The sequence below is a fragment of the Vigna radiata genome, chromosome 8, assembly GCF_000741045.1.
Source record: "Vigna radiata var. radiata cultivar VC1973A chromosome 8, Vradiata_ver6, whole genome shotgun sequence".
NCBI lineage: Eukaryota > Viridiplantae > Streptophyta > Magnoliopsida > Fabales > Fabaceae > Vigna > Vigna radiata.
This window is the reverse complement of record NC_028358.1, coordinates 9,817,574-9,833,358: the sequence shown is the minus strand read 5'-3', so window position 1 is coordinate 9,833,358 and position 15,785 is coordinate 9,817,574. Positions and strand designations below refer to the sequence as shown.

The window sequence follows — 15,785 nt, the reverse complement described above, 5'->3', positions numbered from 1 at the left end:
CTCGACTCGTAAACTCGACTCGTAAACTCGACTCGTAAACTCGACTCGTAAACTCGACTCGTAAACTCGACTCGTAAACTCGACTCGTAAACTCGTAAGAGTTTACTTCAAATGAAAAAAGTTATATAAATAATATTTTAATTCAAATAAGTCTACAAAATTATATAACTTTAAATAAATAAAATTTATAGTTATATTGTTCATAAAAATAAATATTGTAAAACATAAATACTTGGATTATTGTCATTAATTTTGATGCATTTCATTAAATATATAACTTTCAAGCTCGCAGAATCGTTCCAAACTCGCGATTCTACACGATCCTACTGATTTCATAGTTGATTTTACCGAGTTTACACAGAAAACGAGTTTATTTTCAAGTTATCTCGGAAGCCATGTCTGGAAACGTAAAGTTAACTCGAGAGTTTGATAACCATGCTTCCTTTGTTCTCATACAACAACCCATGTCCCGTGTTCCCTTTTACATATCGAAGAATGCGAATCACTACATTCCAATTATCAACGTGTGGATTTTGCATAAATTGGCTCAAAACTCCCACCGGATAAGAAAGATCAGGTCTTCTTATGGTAAGATAGATGAGTTTTCCAACCAGCCTTCTATATCTCTTTGGGTCTGAGAAAAGTTCACCTTGATCTCTCATTAACTTTTGATCTGAGTCCATAGGACTATTAGTGGGCTTGCAATTTTGCAGGCCTGTTTCCTCCAAAATATCAAGAGCTTATTTTCTTTGGGAAATACCTTCTTTTGATTGTTGCACTTAGGCGACCCAGATTTTTGGTCTGAAAGTGACTGAACAAATGATTCTTTAATTGAGCAATTCTAGTGACGTCATTTCCTGTGATAATATCATTAACATAAACCCTAAGATAAACACATTTGTCAGAAGAAGAATGGCCATAAAATACTGAATGATTCGCCTCACATTGTTTCAAGCCAAAATTCCTCACATGTGGTCACTTTTGGGGACGGGTTGACATGCACCGCCACGTGTGGTAGAAAGATGTGGAGAACACGAGACTTGGATTGGCACGTAAGTGCATGAGAGCTCTAATTTGGGTGATTTTTTCTGCATGGTGGTCGCTTGGCTGAGATGATTTGATCGGAGGGGTTGCCGATCTGAATAGTGGCAAAAAAATATGGGTTTACCAAAAAACCCTAGCTCTAAATACCATGTGAAAATAGTGAAAAACTAGGTGTAGGATTAATTTTTCCTTGCGTAGAACATACAAATAGGATATTGTATTTATAATGAAGAATCATACACGAAAATATGGGCTAAACCCAAATACACATAATATTATAACTAACACAAGATATGGTAACTAATAATATCTATTTATATCTTAACATCTAACATAGGCAATGGTCAAATCTGCATTCCATATGTCTCCTCTCAAGACAATCTTGTAGACCTTCTAACAAAGGAACACATAGCAACAATTGTGAAAGGATTGTTTCCAAGCTGGGAATGGAAAACACATTCACCAGCTTGAGGGGGAGTGCCAACAATTATATTTTCTTACTCCATATTTAACTGGCTATAGATAAAGTGTGTATTGTAAATATCCTTGAATAATTTATAGGGATCTAATTATATCCTTGAATAATAGGGATCTATTATTTCAAGTGCTGTTAATATATTCCAAATTTAGTTTAATATTTCATATATATATATATATATATATATATATATATATATATATATATGATTTACTCTTACCCATAAATAATTCTACCCTAATATATTAGACTACCCTAATGTTATTTTGTTTCCAGGTTGCTGGATGTGAAGTTGCATCTAGTAAGATTGGTGAAATAATCTCTCTGGATGGTGGGAATGATCAGAAAGTCAACTCTTTCTCTCTTATACCTCATGAATTTTTTGAAGATATGGAGTCTAAATGGAAAGGTCGAATTAAAAGAATCCACATAGATGACGTGTTTACTGCAGTGCAAAAAGCAGCTGAGGTCTTGCACATAGCAGTAGGTCTATGTAACTCAACGTTGTCTATACATTTTGCATATTTGGAGTCTTGTTTATGCAACATTAATGTTGTCCCAACATTATTGCAGGTCACTGAAGATTTTGTTCCTGTTGTTTCTAGAGTAAAGGCTACTTTAGCCCCACTTGGAGGTCCTAGGGGGGAAATTTGTTATGCTCGTGAGCATGAGGCAGTTTGGTTCAGAGGCAAACGCTTTACACCGAATTTGTGGTCTGGTAGCCCTGGGGAGGAACAGATTAAACAGCTTAGGCATGCTTTAGATTCTAAAGGTAAAAAGGTTGGGGAGGAATGGTTTACCACACCGAAGGTTGAGGCTGCATTAACAAGGTACCTTTTTTTATGAGTAATTGTATCTTATTATTATTATTATTTTTATTTTGTCAAACTCCTGTAGTTCTTTTTGCTAAATCATATATGTTGATAAGTTTATCTGTTTAAGGTACCATGAAGCAAATGCCAAGGCAACAGAAAGAGTTTTGGAAATTTTAAGGGAACTCGCTACTGAATTGCATTACAGTATAAACATTCTTGTCTTTTCATCCACACTACTTGTTATTACCAAAGCTTTATTCGCTCATGCAAGGTTTGTAAACATTTGTAGTTGCTTCTGCTGTACTGTTTTGGATAAAATGCAGTGGTATTTTTCTTTTTGGTACATTATTTTAAGTGGGTTTTATTTGATCTGTTTAAGCTACAAGTATCTGTCTTAAGTTTGTTGGTTAAATTTAGTTTCATTAGAAAATATTTAATGGACATTTGTCTCCTAGGGCTCAAACAATAGTTTTGTGATTTAATTGAAGTCATTGGAAAACCTGAAACAGTATTATGAAAATTGCATATTGCATTATATGATTTTGTTCAATATTTATGCTGATGGACAGCAAAATAAGTTCGTAAAGTTTAGTGTTTACAACAGTTTATGTAAGGAATGTAGGAGAGAATCAAAGAATAGAAAACCAAAAACTGAATATCTAATCTGAATAATATCTTAACAAAACTTATATTTTATTGTCATATGATAAAGCTTTCAAGTAAGAGCAGTTTTTTTAAATAGGAGCAGTAGTTAAACAAATATTTAGGAATGGGAAGATAGCATGAAAGTTGTGCTATCTGTCTCATAGTGTACATTGTTGGGAAGTCCTACATCACTTGCCTTAATTAGTGTTATCTGGACAGTTTCATGTAATATCAATTGGTTTCAAGATGAAATCTGATATGGTATCAGAGACTATAACTCCTCTTAGTAGTCACCTCCACTGGTAAGTTCTCCTAATTTGCAAGACTTCTATATAAGGTGGGTGTTGGGAAATCCCACATGGTCTGCCTCAGTCCTTGGTATATGGCTTATATATTTGCTGTGTAACTTCACTTAATACCAATAGGTTTTAGGATGAAATCTGATATGGTGTCAGAATATAGCTCATCTTGATAATTGCATATTGTGATAGGCTCTCTTGATTTGGCAGACATATGTGGTAATCTAACATATATGCTTGCTTTTCTTGGGTTGTTTATGGAAAATAGGGAATCAGTGGTCCGGTTAATTGTTATTATCTTGGTCTTTTTAATAAATTAAGCATACCACAAAATAATCATTCTCCACTTTTTAGAATCTTGTGGAATTCTTCTGTTTTGAAATCGGTGGTTGTAAAATGTATTGTAACCAATCAATGTTTTTGTTGTAATTAGAGAAGATTTCTTTAGAATCTTCCTAATTAGAGAAAATAGATATACGATCTTTTATTTTATTTTGTTTTCCTAGTTTCTCTATTTCCTTTTTTAGGAGAATTAGATTGTTACAAATAGAGGATATGAGAATGTATTTTCAATCAATTCTAAATAATAAATTTCAATATTATTTTCTACTTGGTATCAAGAGCTTCCGATCTTGGAACTCCATTCCGCTGCACAGTCGTCGCCGCCGCCGTCTGACCACCACCATTGTCGCCATCGCCGGTTGGGGTCGTTGATAGGGCAGAAAGGTGCGCCCAACTCCGACGACCACAACGTTGGAAGTCGCTCCGTCAGAGGAGCCGCCACGCGCCTCCACCGTTGCCGGCACGTGTAGCCCACGCGCCTACCTCCGGCGAGACCCACTCGTCGGCGCCACCACAAACAGGGTTGCCGGAGTGCCCTGAGTCCATTGCTAGGGTCGGTGACGACTCGTTTGGGCTGTATTTGAGCAGATCTGAGTTTTAAGTTTTGCTCCTTTTTTTCCGGCGAGACCCACTCGCCGTCACCGCCACATAAGAGTTGCCGGAGACTCCTGAGTTTGTTCCTAGCGTTTGTGACGACCCGTTTGACCTTTTCTTGAGTAGATCTGGTTGTTTAAGTTTTGTTCTTTTTTTCTCGGTGTGACCCATACACCGTCATCGTCTTGGAGACTCCCTCGTTGAGTTCTACGGGATATCTGAAATAAAAATTATTCCTTTGAAAGCAATGGATGAATCAATGAGTATGTCCTCTGGATCATACACTTTGTCCATAAAAGGTAAGATTTGCCTCAATACTGTCGATCATGTGTCTCAAGGTATTTGGATCCTTGATTCGGGTGCAACTGATCATATGATATCTTTTAGGTGTGTCCTTCGACTCATATGGTAAAAGAAATAAAGAACAACTTATTACAGTTGCGAATGGTCAGGGTATACCTATATGCGGCTCTGGAAATATAATTTTGGACTCATCTATTGTCTTGAAGGATGTTTTACATGTTCCTCAATTAGCTAACAATCTTATCTCTGTGCAAAAACTCACAAAGGATTTAAATTGCTCAGTAACATTTTTTCCAACTTATTGTGTTTTTCAGGACCTTGCCACGGGGAAGACAATTTTAACTGCTAAGGAGCATAGTGGGTTGTATTTTTTAAAGTTTGATGACCAAAACAATACGAAAATCATGAGTCAACAAGCAACATCTGAGACGTGGGCAAAATCCCAAATATGGTTACATCATCAAAGGCTTGGGCATCCTCCATTCAGTCTTATCAAGTCCTTATTTCCCCACTTGTTTACCAAAGAATCTGTTGAGTCTTTTAATTGTGATATTTGTCAATTTTCAAAACACTATCGTTCATCTTATCCTATTAGTTATAAAAAGAGTATTTCTCCATTTGATTAAATTCATTCTGATGTTTGGGGTCCTGCCATAGATTCTATTTCTGGAGCCAGATGGTTTGTTATCTTTATTGACGATTGTACCCGTGTCACATGGACATACCTTATGAAAAATAAATCCGAAGTTTTTCAAATTTTTGTTAATTTTTTCCATCTTGTCCAAAATCAATTTGGAAAAAATATTAAAAGAATTAGGTCTGATAATGGCACTGAATATGTGAATCATGAATTTCTCAATTTTTTGTCTCATAATGGTATTGTTCATGAACTAACCTGTGTTAATACCCCTCAACAAAATGGGGTTGCAGAAAGAAAGAATCGTCATCTTCTTGAAGTAACTAGAGCTCTTCTTTTTCAAATGTCTATTCCAAAAAATTACTAGGGAGAAGCTGTGTTAACTGCCACATATCTCATCAATAGTTTACCCACTCGTATCTTAAATGGCATTAGTCCTATAGAGTCTCTATTGTCTTTTGTTCCTTCTTCTTCCCTACTAACGAGTCTACCTAGTCGAGTCTTTGGATGTGTTGTTTTTGTTCACTCTCATCATCCTAACCACGGTAAATTAGATCCCAGAGCTCTTAAATGTGTCTTTATTGGGTATCCTTCTAATAAAAAAGGGTACAAATGTTATCATCCTCAGAGTCGTCGCGTCTTTATCACCATGGATGTCAGCTTTCATGAAACACAATCCTTTTATGTCAGTCTACCACTTCAGGGGGAGAAAGCACTTGAAGTGGATGAACTCTCCTTGTCATTACGATGTTTGTTTTTGTAGGATGCCCAAGACTTGAGCAATGAAGGTATCATAGTCCACAGTGAGGAAGAAGAAGAAGACAAATTTTTTGGCAAAAAATATGATTGAAGAGAACAACCCACTTCAACTCTTGAGCAAGAAAAATTGTCTAATCCCGAGGTGAGGATCCCTGAAGATATCAATGAGGAGGAGGTAAGTATTACTGAGGATTTACCTATTGCATTGAGAAAGGGAGGAAGATCACGTGCTAAATATCCTATTTCTCAGTATGTTTGCACTAACAATCTCTCTGATAAGCACAAAAGTTTTATTACTGCCATTGATGCCACAAAAATTCCTACCTCAATCCAAGAGGCCATGAAAGAAGAGATGAATGCATTAGAAAGAAATTCAACTTGGGAGATTGTTGATAAGCCAAGAGACAAGAAGGCAGTGGGGTGTAGATGAATATTCACAGTGAAACATAAGGCAGATGGGACAATAAAAAGATATAAAGCTATATTGGTGGCAAAAGGATATACCCAAACATATGGGATTGACTATGAGGAGACATTTGCCCCAGTGGCAAAGATGAATACAGTTCGAGTTATTCTCGCTTTGGCTGCCCATTTTGGATGGGACTTACACCAGCTGGATGTGAAGAATGCCTTTCTTCATGGAAATCTAGATGAGGAAGTGTACATGGTGATTCCCCCAGGTTTTGAAGTGAAAAATGAAAGAAACAAGGCATGCCTCCTGAAGAAAGCATTGTATGGTCTTAAGCAATCCCCTAGAGCAGGTTTGGAAGATTTACAAAAGCAATGGTTTCCTTGGGATACAAACAAAGCCAAGGACATCATACTCTATTCATAAAGCACTCTTCTACGGGTAAACTCACTCTATTACTTGTCTATGTTGATGATATGATTATTGTAGGAGATGATGAAACAGAAAAATTGGCATTAAAAGATAAATTGGCAGCTGAATTTGAAATGAAAGACCTAGGAAAACTCAAATATTTTCTTGGAATAGAGGTTGCCTACTCCAAGAAAGGAATTTTCATCTCCCAAAGGAAATATGTACTTGATCTCCTCAAAGAAACAGGAAAGTTAGGATTTAGAACTTCAACAGTTCCTATAGAACAGAATCACAAAATGGGATGTGAAGAAAGTGTTCCTGTAGAGAAGGCCCAATATCAGAGATTGGTAGGAAAATTGATTTATCTATCACACATAAGACCAGACATTGCTTATGCAATTAGTGTTATGAGCCAATTTATGCATGATCCAAGAGAGAGACACATGCAAGCAGTTGACAAAATTCTTCAATACTTGAAGTCAAGTCCAGGAAAGGGGCTATTATTCAAAAGGGAAGACACATTGACTATGAAGATATATACTGATGTTGACTATGCAGGTTTTATTACTGACAGAAAATCTACTTCTGGGTATTGTGTGTTTCTTGGAGATAGTCTAGTAACATGGAGAAGCAAAAAGCAAGATAGAGTTTCTCGTTCTAGTGCAGAAGCTGAATTTCGAGCTCTTGCTCAAGGAATGTGTGAANGACTCTGGATGAAAATCATTTTGGATGATCTTAAAGTCAAAGTGGAGAACCCGATACAACTACACTGTGACAATAAGTTTGCTATGAGCATAGCCCATAATCCAGTACAACATGATAGAACCAAACACATTGAGATTGGCAGACATTTCATCAAAGATAATCTTGACAGAGACTTTGTGATTACAACTCATGTTCCTACAGAACTTCAAATAGCAGATATTTTTACAAAAGGGCTTCCTCTGGGTAGATTTCAAGATCTTGTAGACAAGTTGGGAATGATTGATATTCATTTACCAACTTGAGGGAGAGTGTTGTAATTAGAGAANATTTCTTTAGAATCTTCCTAATTAGAGAAAATAGATATACAATCTTTTATTTTATTTTGTTTTCCTAGTTTCTCTATTTCCCTTTTTAGGAGAATTAGATTGTTACAAATAGAGGATATGAGAATGTATTTTCAATCAATTCTAAATAATAGATTTCAATATTATTTTCTACTGTTTTATATTACTGAAATGGTGAAATTATTTATTCATTGATGCCTTTCAGTGAAGGGAGAAGAAGGAGATGGGTTTTTCCAACACTTGCAGATTCGAATGGGTTTGAGGTAGTATGTAACAACTTGATAGTGCTGTTACTTTTATTGATGGATAATGTTTATGTTTGCAGAGAATAAACTTATGGATTGTTCTCTGTATATTGTACACTCTTGTAAATGGGTTGTATCTTGGTCAGATAGTTACAGCTGTTAGGCGGTTACAATAACTCCATTGATTAGGCAGTTACAAATTGTTAGACAATTACAACTATCTCTCAGTCCTCTGAGCATAGATGTGTAAATGTGTTTCTCTATCACCTAATGGCTAGCTATTTTTATTCATAACTTGTTTGGGTTTGAGTGATGATGGCTATATGTTAAATTGTTGCAGGATGTGAAATCGTCGGACAAAACCCATGGGATGAAGATAGTTGGTTTATCACCTTATTGGATCCACATCGCAGAGGGTGTTGTGCGTAATGATGTTGATATGGAATCATTATTTCTTTTGACAGGACCGAATGGTGGTGGGAAATCAAGTTTACTTCGTTCAATTTGTGCTGCTGCACTACTTGGGATATGTGGACTCATGGTTCCTGCAGAATCAGCCGTGATTCCTTATTTTGACTCCATCACACTTCATATGAAGTCATATGATAGTCCAGCTGATAAAAAGAGTTCCTTTCAGGTTTAATATTTTCTCATGCTTTTGTCTCATGTTCATCCATAGTAAAATATTATACAATTCTGATTACACCCAAACCCAACGCCAGAGTGATCAAATATGGATGGAAAGCAAGAATGAGGTCATAACCAGGATGAATACCCACTTACGAAGTATTCATAGATAAAGCTTCTTCCAAACGAACTTAGTTACCAACACTTGAAAATGGACTATTCTATGACTTCCAAGGATGTTGGTCTTTACTTTCTGCAATACCTTTTTACCATTTTCATAAACACAATACTAACGTGTTGTTTACTAGAGAAAGTAGTGTATGCTAGAAAACAAGAATATGATGTCGCATTGTCAGTAGCTCCGATGTCACAATCTAAAGATCCTTAAGCATGGTACTAGACATTAAAGTCATTGCTTACTGAAAGAGTCCTAAGGGTTTTTCTTAAGTTTAGTAGAAAATAGTTTCTGTCTTATTGAGTCTCATTACATACACATGATATATATACATACATTGATCGGGTAATTTAGGAAACAAGAACAACCTCTTCTAGGAAACAAATCACTGAGATTGCAGGATTGATATGCTAGTAATAAAACTAAGATACCGTCAATATACATAATTAGAACCAATGGGAGTAAAATCTAGAACTTCCTAAAGTATCTCGACAAAATAAAATCCAAAGCCTCCTAAAATATCTCGACATTCCCTCTCAAGCTAGTAAATAAGTCTTCTACATTTCAGCTTGGATATAGTTCTCTCAAAGATACTGCTGTTTAGCCCTTTGGTAAGTATGTCTACAAGTTGTCCTTGAGTAACACTGTCAAGCTTTTCTTTGATAATGTATCTGTCCACTTCAATATGTTTATTTCTTCCAATATAATCTACAACCATAAGTTTAAGAAGCTCTTAAATTATGTTGCAGTTAATATTTCCTTGTATAATTTTAGTTACATAATTAGGAGTTTTAATTACATTTCATAATTAGGAGGATTAATAGACTGATGGTATATTTTATATCTATTGTACAAGATCATTTATTGTGAATTGAGAGATAGATTATATCCATCATAAATTAGCATTTTCGATAAGTACGTTTGCTCCTCCATGAATAATGTTAGAAACAAATATTTTTGTATAGTAACAATTCACATATTCCTTGAGTCATTATTCGAAATTATGCTGCGGTACTAGATCTAGTTACCACACTTTGTATTTTACTTTCCAAGTTACTAGGTTTCCATGTAGGGAGGTGTAATATCAAGTAGTGAACCTTCTATTTATAACTCAGCCTGCATAAACAACATTAATATATGCCTCAAGACTAACATTCTTGTTTCTTTTGAACAAAATTCCTCTTCTTGGTGTTTCTTTCAAATACTAGACAATTCTAAGAGCATCTTGTAAATGTGTATCATTTGGTTGATCAATAAATTGACTAACTAGACTAATAGCAAAAGCAATATTTGGTCTAGTGTGAAATAGATAAATAAGTCTTCTCACAAGTCTCTGGTACATTTCTTTATCCACAATTTCACCCTCTGCACTTCCCATCTTTGTATTTGGATCAGCAGTTGTACATGTTGGTTTGTATGCTGTTTTACCGGTTTCCTTAGCAGGTTAATAATGTATTTTTGGTAAAATATGAAGATCCCTTTCTTGGAATAAGCTGCTTTCATTTTCAGAAAATATTTTAACTTTCCTAAAATCTTGAATTCGAACACTTTGGCAAGGCATTGTCTCAACCTTTGTTGCTCCTTTTTGTCATTCTAGTAACAATGATATCATCCACGTAGACCAATAGAACTGTTACTCCCCCTAAATCAGAATGTTTGACAAATAAAGTGTGGTCCCCCTGGCTCTATTTATATTTAAGGCTCATCATCACTTTGGTGAATCTCCCAAACCATGCTTGCAAACATACTTACCTAGCACCGCTTGCAGACATACTTACCAAGGGGTTGAACAAGAGTAATTTTGAGAGGATTATGCCCAAGTTGAGAATGGAGAACACTTATTCACCAGTTTGAGGAGTGTTTAGATATTTCTGGAAGTTTTAGATATTATTCCCATTGGCTTTAATTCTATATATTGGTTGTATCTTGATTTTTTATAACTAGCATATCAACACCACAATCTCAGAAATTTGTTTCCTTGGATAGGCTGTGCTACTTTCCTAAATTATCCAGTCAATGTATGTATATATGTCAGATGCATGTGATGGCACTAAATAAGAGAAATTATTTTGTTGTAATTTTGGGAGGAATTATCAAGATAGGGGAAGTCAACATCATTATCCATAAACTTAAATACTTTTCTGTGCTTTATGGAATTACAGTTTTCATAATTACCTTGAACATTTCATCCATCTTTTTTGTATTTGTTTCAGGTGGAAATGTCAGAACTTCGATCCATCATTGGCGGAACCACCAAAAGGAGCCTTGTACTTGTTGATGAAATTTGTCGAGGAACAGAAACTGCAAAAGGGACTTGTATTGCTGGTAGCATCATTGAAACTCTAGAAAGAATTGGTTGTCTGGGTGTTGTGTCCACTCACTTGCATGGAATATTTACTTTGCCCCTAAACATAAAAAGCACTGCGCGCAAAGCAATGGGCACAACGTCCATTGATGGACAAATAATGCCTACGTGGAAGCTGACAGATGGGGTCTGTAAGGAAAGTCTTGCTTTTGAAACTGCCATTAGGGAAGGAATTCCTGAGCCTATTATCAGAAGAGCTGAATATCTTTATCAGTCAGTTTATGCTGAGGAAAATTTCCCAAATGAAGAGAAGTTTTCTACTTGCAACAATTTTAATAATTTGAATACAACACGTTTTCATTCTAAAAGGTTCTTATCAGGAGCTAATCAAATGGAAGTCTTACGCCAGGAAGTTGAAAGAGCTGTCACTGAGATATGCCAGGATTATATATTGGAACGGAAAAACAAAAGGATTGCATTGGAGCTTCCTGAGATAAAATGTCTCTTAGTCGGTACAAGGGAGCAGCCACCTCCATCGGTTGTAGGTTCTTCATGCGTCTATGTGATTTTAAGGCCAGATAAAAAACTCTACGTAGGAGAGGTAAATACCAACTTTAGTATATTATCGTAATTTGAAGTAACCTTTTTCCTTATTTATTTTGTTTCTTCCTTTATCTTTTCGTGATACACAACGCGAAAAAAGAACTAGACACCATATAGGCAAAATTGAGCTATATATATGAAGTTGGCTTTTGAAGAAAACAAAAGGGTAGACATTCCTAATTTATCCAGGAATCAATAATAACACCAACTTATTTTGATCTATTTCTATTATTAATTTTGACTATCTAGCATTTTTCTTTATTTCTATTTACAAGGGAGTAAGTCTCTGCTGTAAAAAATGTTCTCAATAGCTGTGGGGATACCATAATTGATTCTATAGTAACTGTTTTTAGCCAAAAGCAGTATTTAATTGATAGCTGATAGCTGAACCTGGCTGCATGAATTGGCCTCATGGTTGGGTAGGATGGATCTGATTCCCTTCCGAAAGAGTGTCTAACATGAACGATCACATGAAAAGACAGAATTACTAATAAAAATTCTATAATCTGACCCACAGTTCTTTTTGGGGACTTATAGTTCTTATTGTGTCTATCTCCTTTATAGTATCTCTAAATATAATTTCTGATGACTTTTAGCTGTAAATAACAAAAACATGTAATTTGTCTGAAATGCTGCAAATTATTCGTTTGTATGCTATCATTACATTATACAGTTCCTTTTTTCTTTTGAATATTTGTCAATTAGTTGATTTTTTTGTTGCATTGAAATGTTATAGACAGATGATCTTGAGGGACGGGTTCGAAGACATAGATTGAAAGAAGGTATGCATGAAGCATCATTCCTTTATTTCCTTGTCCCTGGAAAAAGCATGGCATGCGAATTTGAATCTCTGCTCATCAACCAGCTTTCTAGTCAAGGCTTCCAACTGAGCAACACCTCTGATGGTAAACATAGGAACTTTGGCACTTCCAACATGTATGCATAACTAGCTGATAGACATTGATAATATCTGATTTAATTTTTCTGCCAGTTTTATATGGCGAAAACACTTTAAAAGTTTGGGAAGTAATGTCTGCAGCATTTTTGTTAGAATTAGTGGCTGTAGCTGTATTAATGTATTTTGTCAATTATCTTACAAGTACAAAAAGGTCTCTTATCACATCCCTCTTTGGTTCTTGCTTTAAATTATTGAGATTAGGTAACAAAAACCTTATTTTTTAATATTCTTTTTGCTCTTTTTTTTTATTTGAAAAATTCGTTTTTGCTATAATTTTTTTTTTCATTTTCTTTCTCAATTCATTCATATTTGTCAAGTTCATTCAGATTTTGAAATTATTTTTTTTATCTTAGTTGAAACAAAATTTTAAAATAACTTCACTCTTAAATGAAGTATGTTTATTTGGTATAAAAACATAATGCATTTTATTTCGAAAAATGAAGAAAATATCTTTAATAATACATTAAAAATTGAGTCAATTTAGAATTTTTTTATGAAGTTAAAATTCTAGTTTTAGAATAAAGAAAACAAATAATTGTTTTTTTAAAGTCTCTATACAATGTATCTTTTTCTTTATCAATTCCTATATATACAATTTTTTTTTATCTCTTTTATTGACTAGCATCTAAATGGACTAAAAGTAGTTATAAGTTAGAGTTTTATAATTATCATATTTAAATTAGTAATTAAACTATAATAATATATAAAAGTGAATACTACAGAAAGTTAATCCAGAGAAAAGAAGAAAAGTATGAATAAGCAACTTTTTTTTATTAGAAATGAATTTTCCTTGAAGAAAAGTCCATAATAATTAATCAAAAAATATTTAATTTGCTAGTCCCTTACAACTAGGAATAAGCAAGAACCTATAAAAACACTTTTACTAATGAACATTAATCATTTCTTGTCCATTCCCAGTGTGTGTTTCACACTATCCACAGCACCTTGAGCCATGTTCTTCATTTGCTCCCCAGTCTGCAAAAAGGTGTAATTGAAATTATAACACTGTTTAAGGAAATAATTAAGAAATTAATGTTCGTTGCAGTGAGAATCACAAAAAGAAACATAGATTATGTTGATGGTAAGGATGTCCTATAATGAAAAATTTGATATGAGAAATAAGATGAACCTGTTGAAGAAAACCAGCTGCTTCCTCCTTATTTTGCTCAGCAGTTTGCCCTGATGTGTTGGCAGCTGCATTAGCTTTGTCAGCAGCTGCCGAAGCTGATTCCTTCGTAGATTGGACCAAATTTTCGGCCTTAGCCTGAACCATAATCCAACAACACTCATTAAAAATTAAGAATAATATATATATATATATAATGTAATTTGAGAAAGGGATTTGTTGACCTGAGTCTGGCCTTGGGTTTGGCCTGCACTGAAGTTTTGCTGAATATTTGACATCTTTTATTGATTTGATGAAAAAGAATAATAAATGTAAAATGGTGTTATTTGGTGTTTCAGAAGCTTTATTTATAGATATAAGAAAAGCATAAATATAGGATCCTTATACTCTCTGTTAACGAATGTGCGCATTTTTCTGCTTCTCTAACATCAGATAATCACGCATCTCCGTCTTTCCTTTACTTTCATTTATTACTAATTAATGCTTTCTTATTCTTCATTTTTCTTCCCATTTACAATTTTATTAGACTAATTGAATTATTTTAAATTAGCAACTTTTAAATTTTAAATTTAATAAAATTATTTGAAAATTTTATATTCTCAAATTTATTTTTTATTTTTTCTTCGTATTTGTTTAGCTCAATTTTAGTTTGAGCATCATGGATTTGATTGAGACACTGGAAATTATTATTTTAAGTAGATTTTGACCTAAACTTTTTATAGAGGTCATTTCATTATTTAAATTATTGAAATGATTTTTTTTATGATAATTATTGTTACTTTTTTAATTTATATCAAGGAGACTTTTTTTTTTTTGTGTGGATGTTAATTATATATATATTTTTTTTCAATTGATGTTCTTGATTTATTTTTATGATATTTGTGATAATTATTTATTAATTTTTTTAGTGTTAATTAGGACAACTTTCGCGCGACATTAATTGAATAGTTTTCTTACTAATATCAAGTGAACAAAACTTAAATATATATTAATAAAAAAAAAGTTGATAAAAAAACACCCATCGTTAGCATTGTAAAAATAATCTTGATCTATGTTAGCCTATACAGCAATATAAAAAAATATATAATATTTCAACTATCTTAGATTCATACATACAAATTAAGTATTAAGTAAACCTGATTATATGGATACAAAAATATACAAATTAAAATTTTTCAAAATACATAAAGTACTAAACTAATTCAAATCCAAATAAAAGATAATAACTACATCGTATTATATATTTATGTACATCACTTTAAAAGAATTTTAATAAGGATCCTCAATTGATTAATATCGTCACTATTTTCAACTTCGTCTGCTCTCGTTGTAGAAATAATTATTGCAAAAAAAACACAAACAATGATAGGTTAATAATAACTTAAAACATAAATATGCAATTTTTATATAAACATCTATATTAATAATGTGACAACCAAACTAGTAAATAAATTACAAAACAATTCTCATACATTTATATATATATATATATATATATATATATATATATATATATATATATATATATATATATATAACCTATATTCAATTATCTATATATATGTATCCATTTAGACTCTAGAAACTTTACCTTGTCATGTAAAATAAAATCTTCAAGTGTTTTAATTCTAGTAATACTTGGTTCTCCCCTCTCATTTAGAGCCCGAAAGAAAAGGAGTTCATGACTCCAAGACCAACTATAAAAACTTTCTTTCTTCACTATTTAGACTCTCTCCTCTACATGAGTTTGAGAGTCTAGTAAAGTATAAGGGTAACTTCTAAATGAATATCCCTAATAAATGCATAACATTAGACATACATTTCATACCATTCCTCCTTAGGAATGATATGGTCATACAATTCATTTACCACATTCAATCAATATATCACATATAATTGATCTCAAAACACCTCATTGTATCATTCACCTCCTTCATATAATTTCCTTTTCAAATAAGACA

General features: G+C 33.5%; 2 protein-coding genes across 5 annotated transcripts in view; one reads left to right on the top strand and one right to left on the bottom strand.

Annotated features, from left to right (window-relative positions):
• Positions 1–12,922, top strand: part of LOC106772710 (DNA mismatch repair protein MSH1, mitochondrial) — a 43,263-nt gene extending 30,341 nt beyond the window's left edge. For all 4 annotated transcript variants that reach the window (XM_022784527.1, XM_022784526.1, XM_014659265.2 and 1 more), the window contains 7 exons: positions 1,799–2,005; positions 2,096–2,352; positions 2,465–2,608; positions 7,991–8,048; positions 8,371–8,667; positions 11,046–11,738; positions 12,477–12,922. In XM_022784527.1, the coding sequence (XP_022640248.1) occupies positions 1,799–2,005; positions 2,096–2,352; positions 2,465–2,608; positions 7,991–8,048; positions 8,371–8,667; positions 11,046–11,738; positions 12,477–12,686 (1,866 nt within the window). In that variant the 3' untranslated portion in view covers positions 12,687–12,922. The remainder of the gene's footprint in view (positions 1–1,798; positions 2,006–2,095; positions 2,353–2,464; positions 2,609–7,990; positions 8,049–8,370; positions 8,668–11,045; positions 11,739–12,476) is intronic.
• Positions 12,923–13,479: 557 nt separating this feature from the next.
• On the bottom strand, positions 13,480–14,162 carry LOC106771784 (late embryogenesis abundant protein D-7). Its single transcript, XM_014657776.2, has 3 exons — positions 14,049–14,162; positions 13,828–13,962; positions 13,480–13,673 (listed from the first exon to the last, which is right to left on the bottom strand). The coding sequence occupies exons 1-3, from the start codon at positions 14,100–14,102 to the stop codon at positions 13,596–13,598; spliced, it is 267 nt and encodes an 88-aa protein (XP_014513262.1). The 5' UTR covers positions 14,103–14,162; the 3' UTR covers positions 13,480–13,595.
• Positions 14,163–15,785: the final 1,623 nt, after the last annotated feature.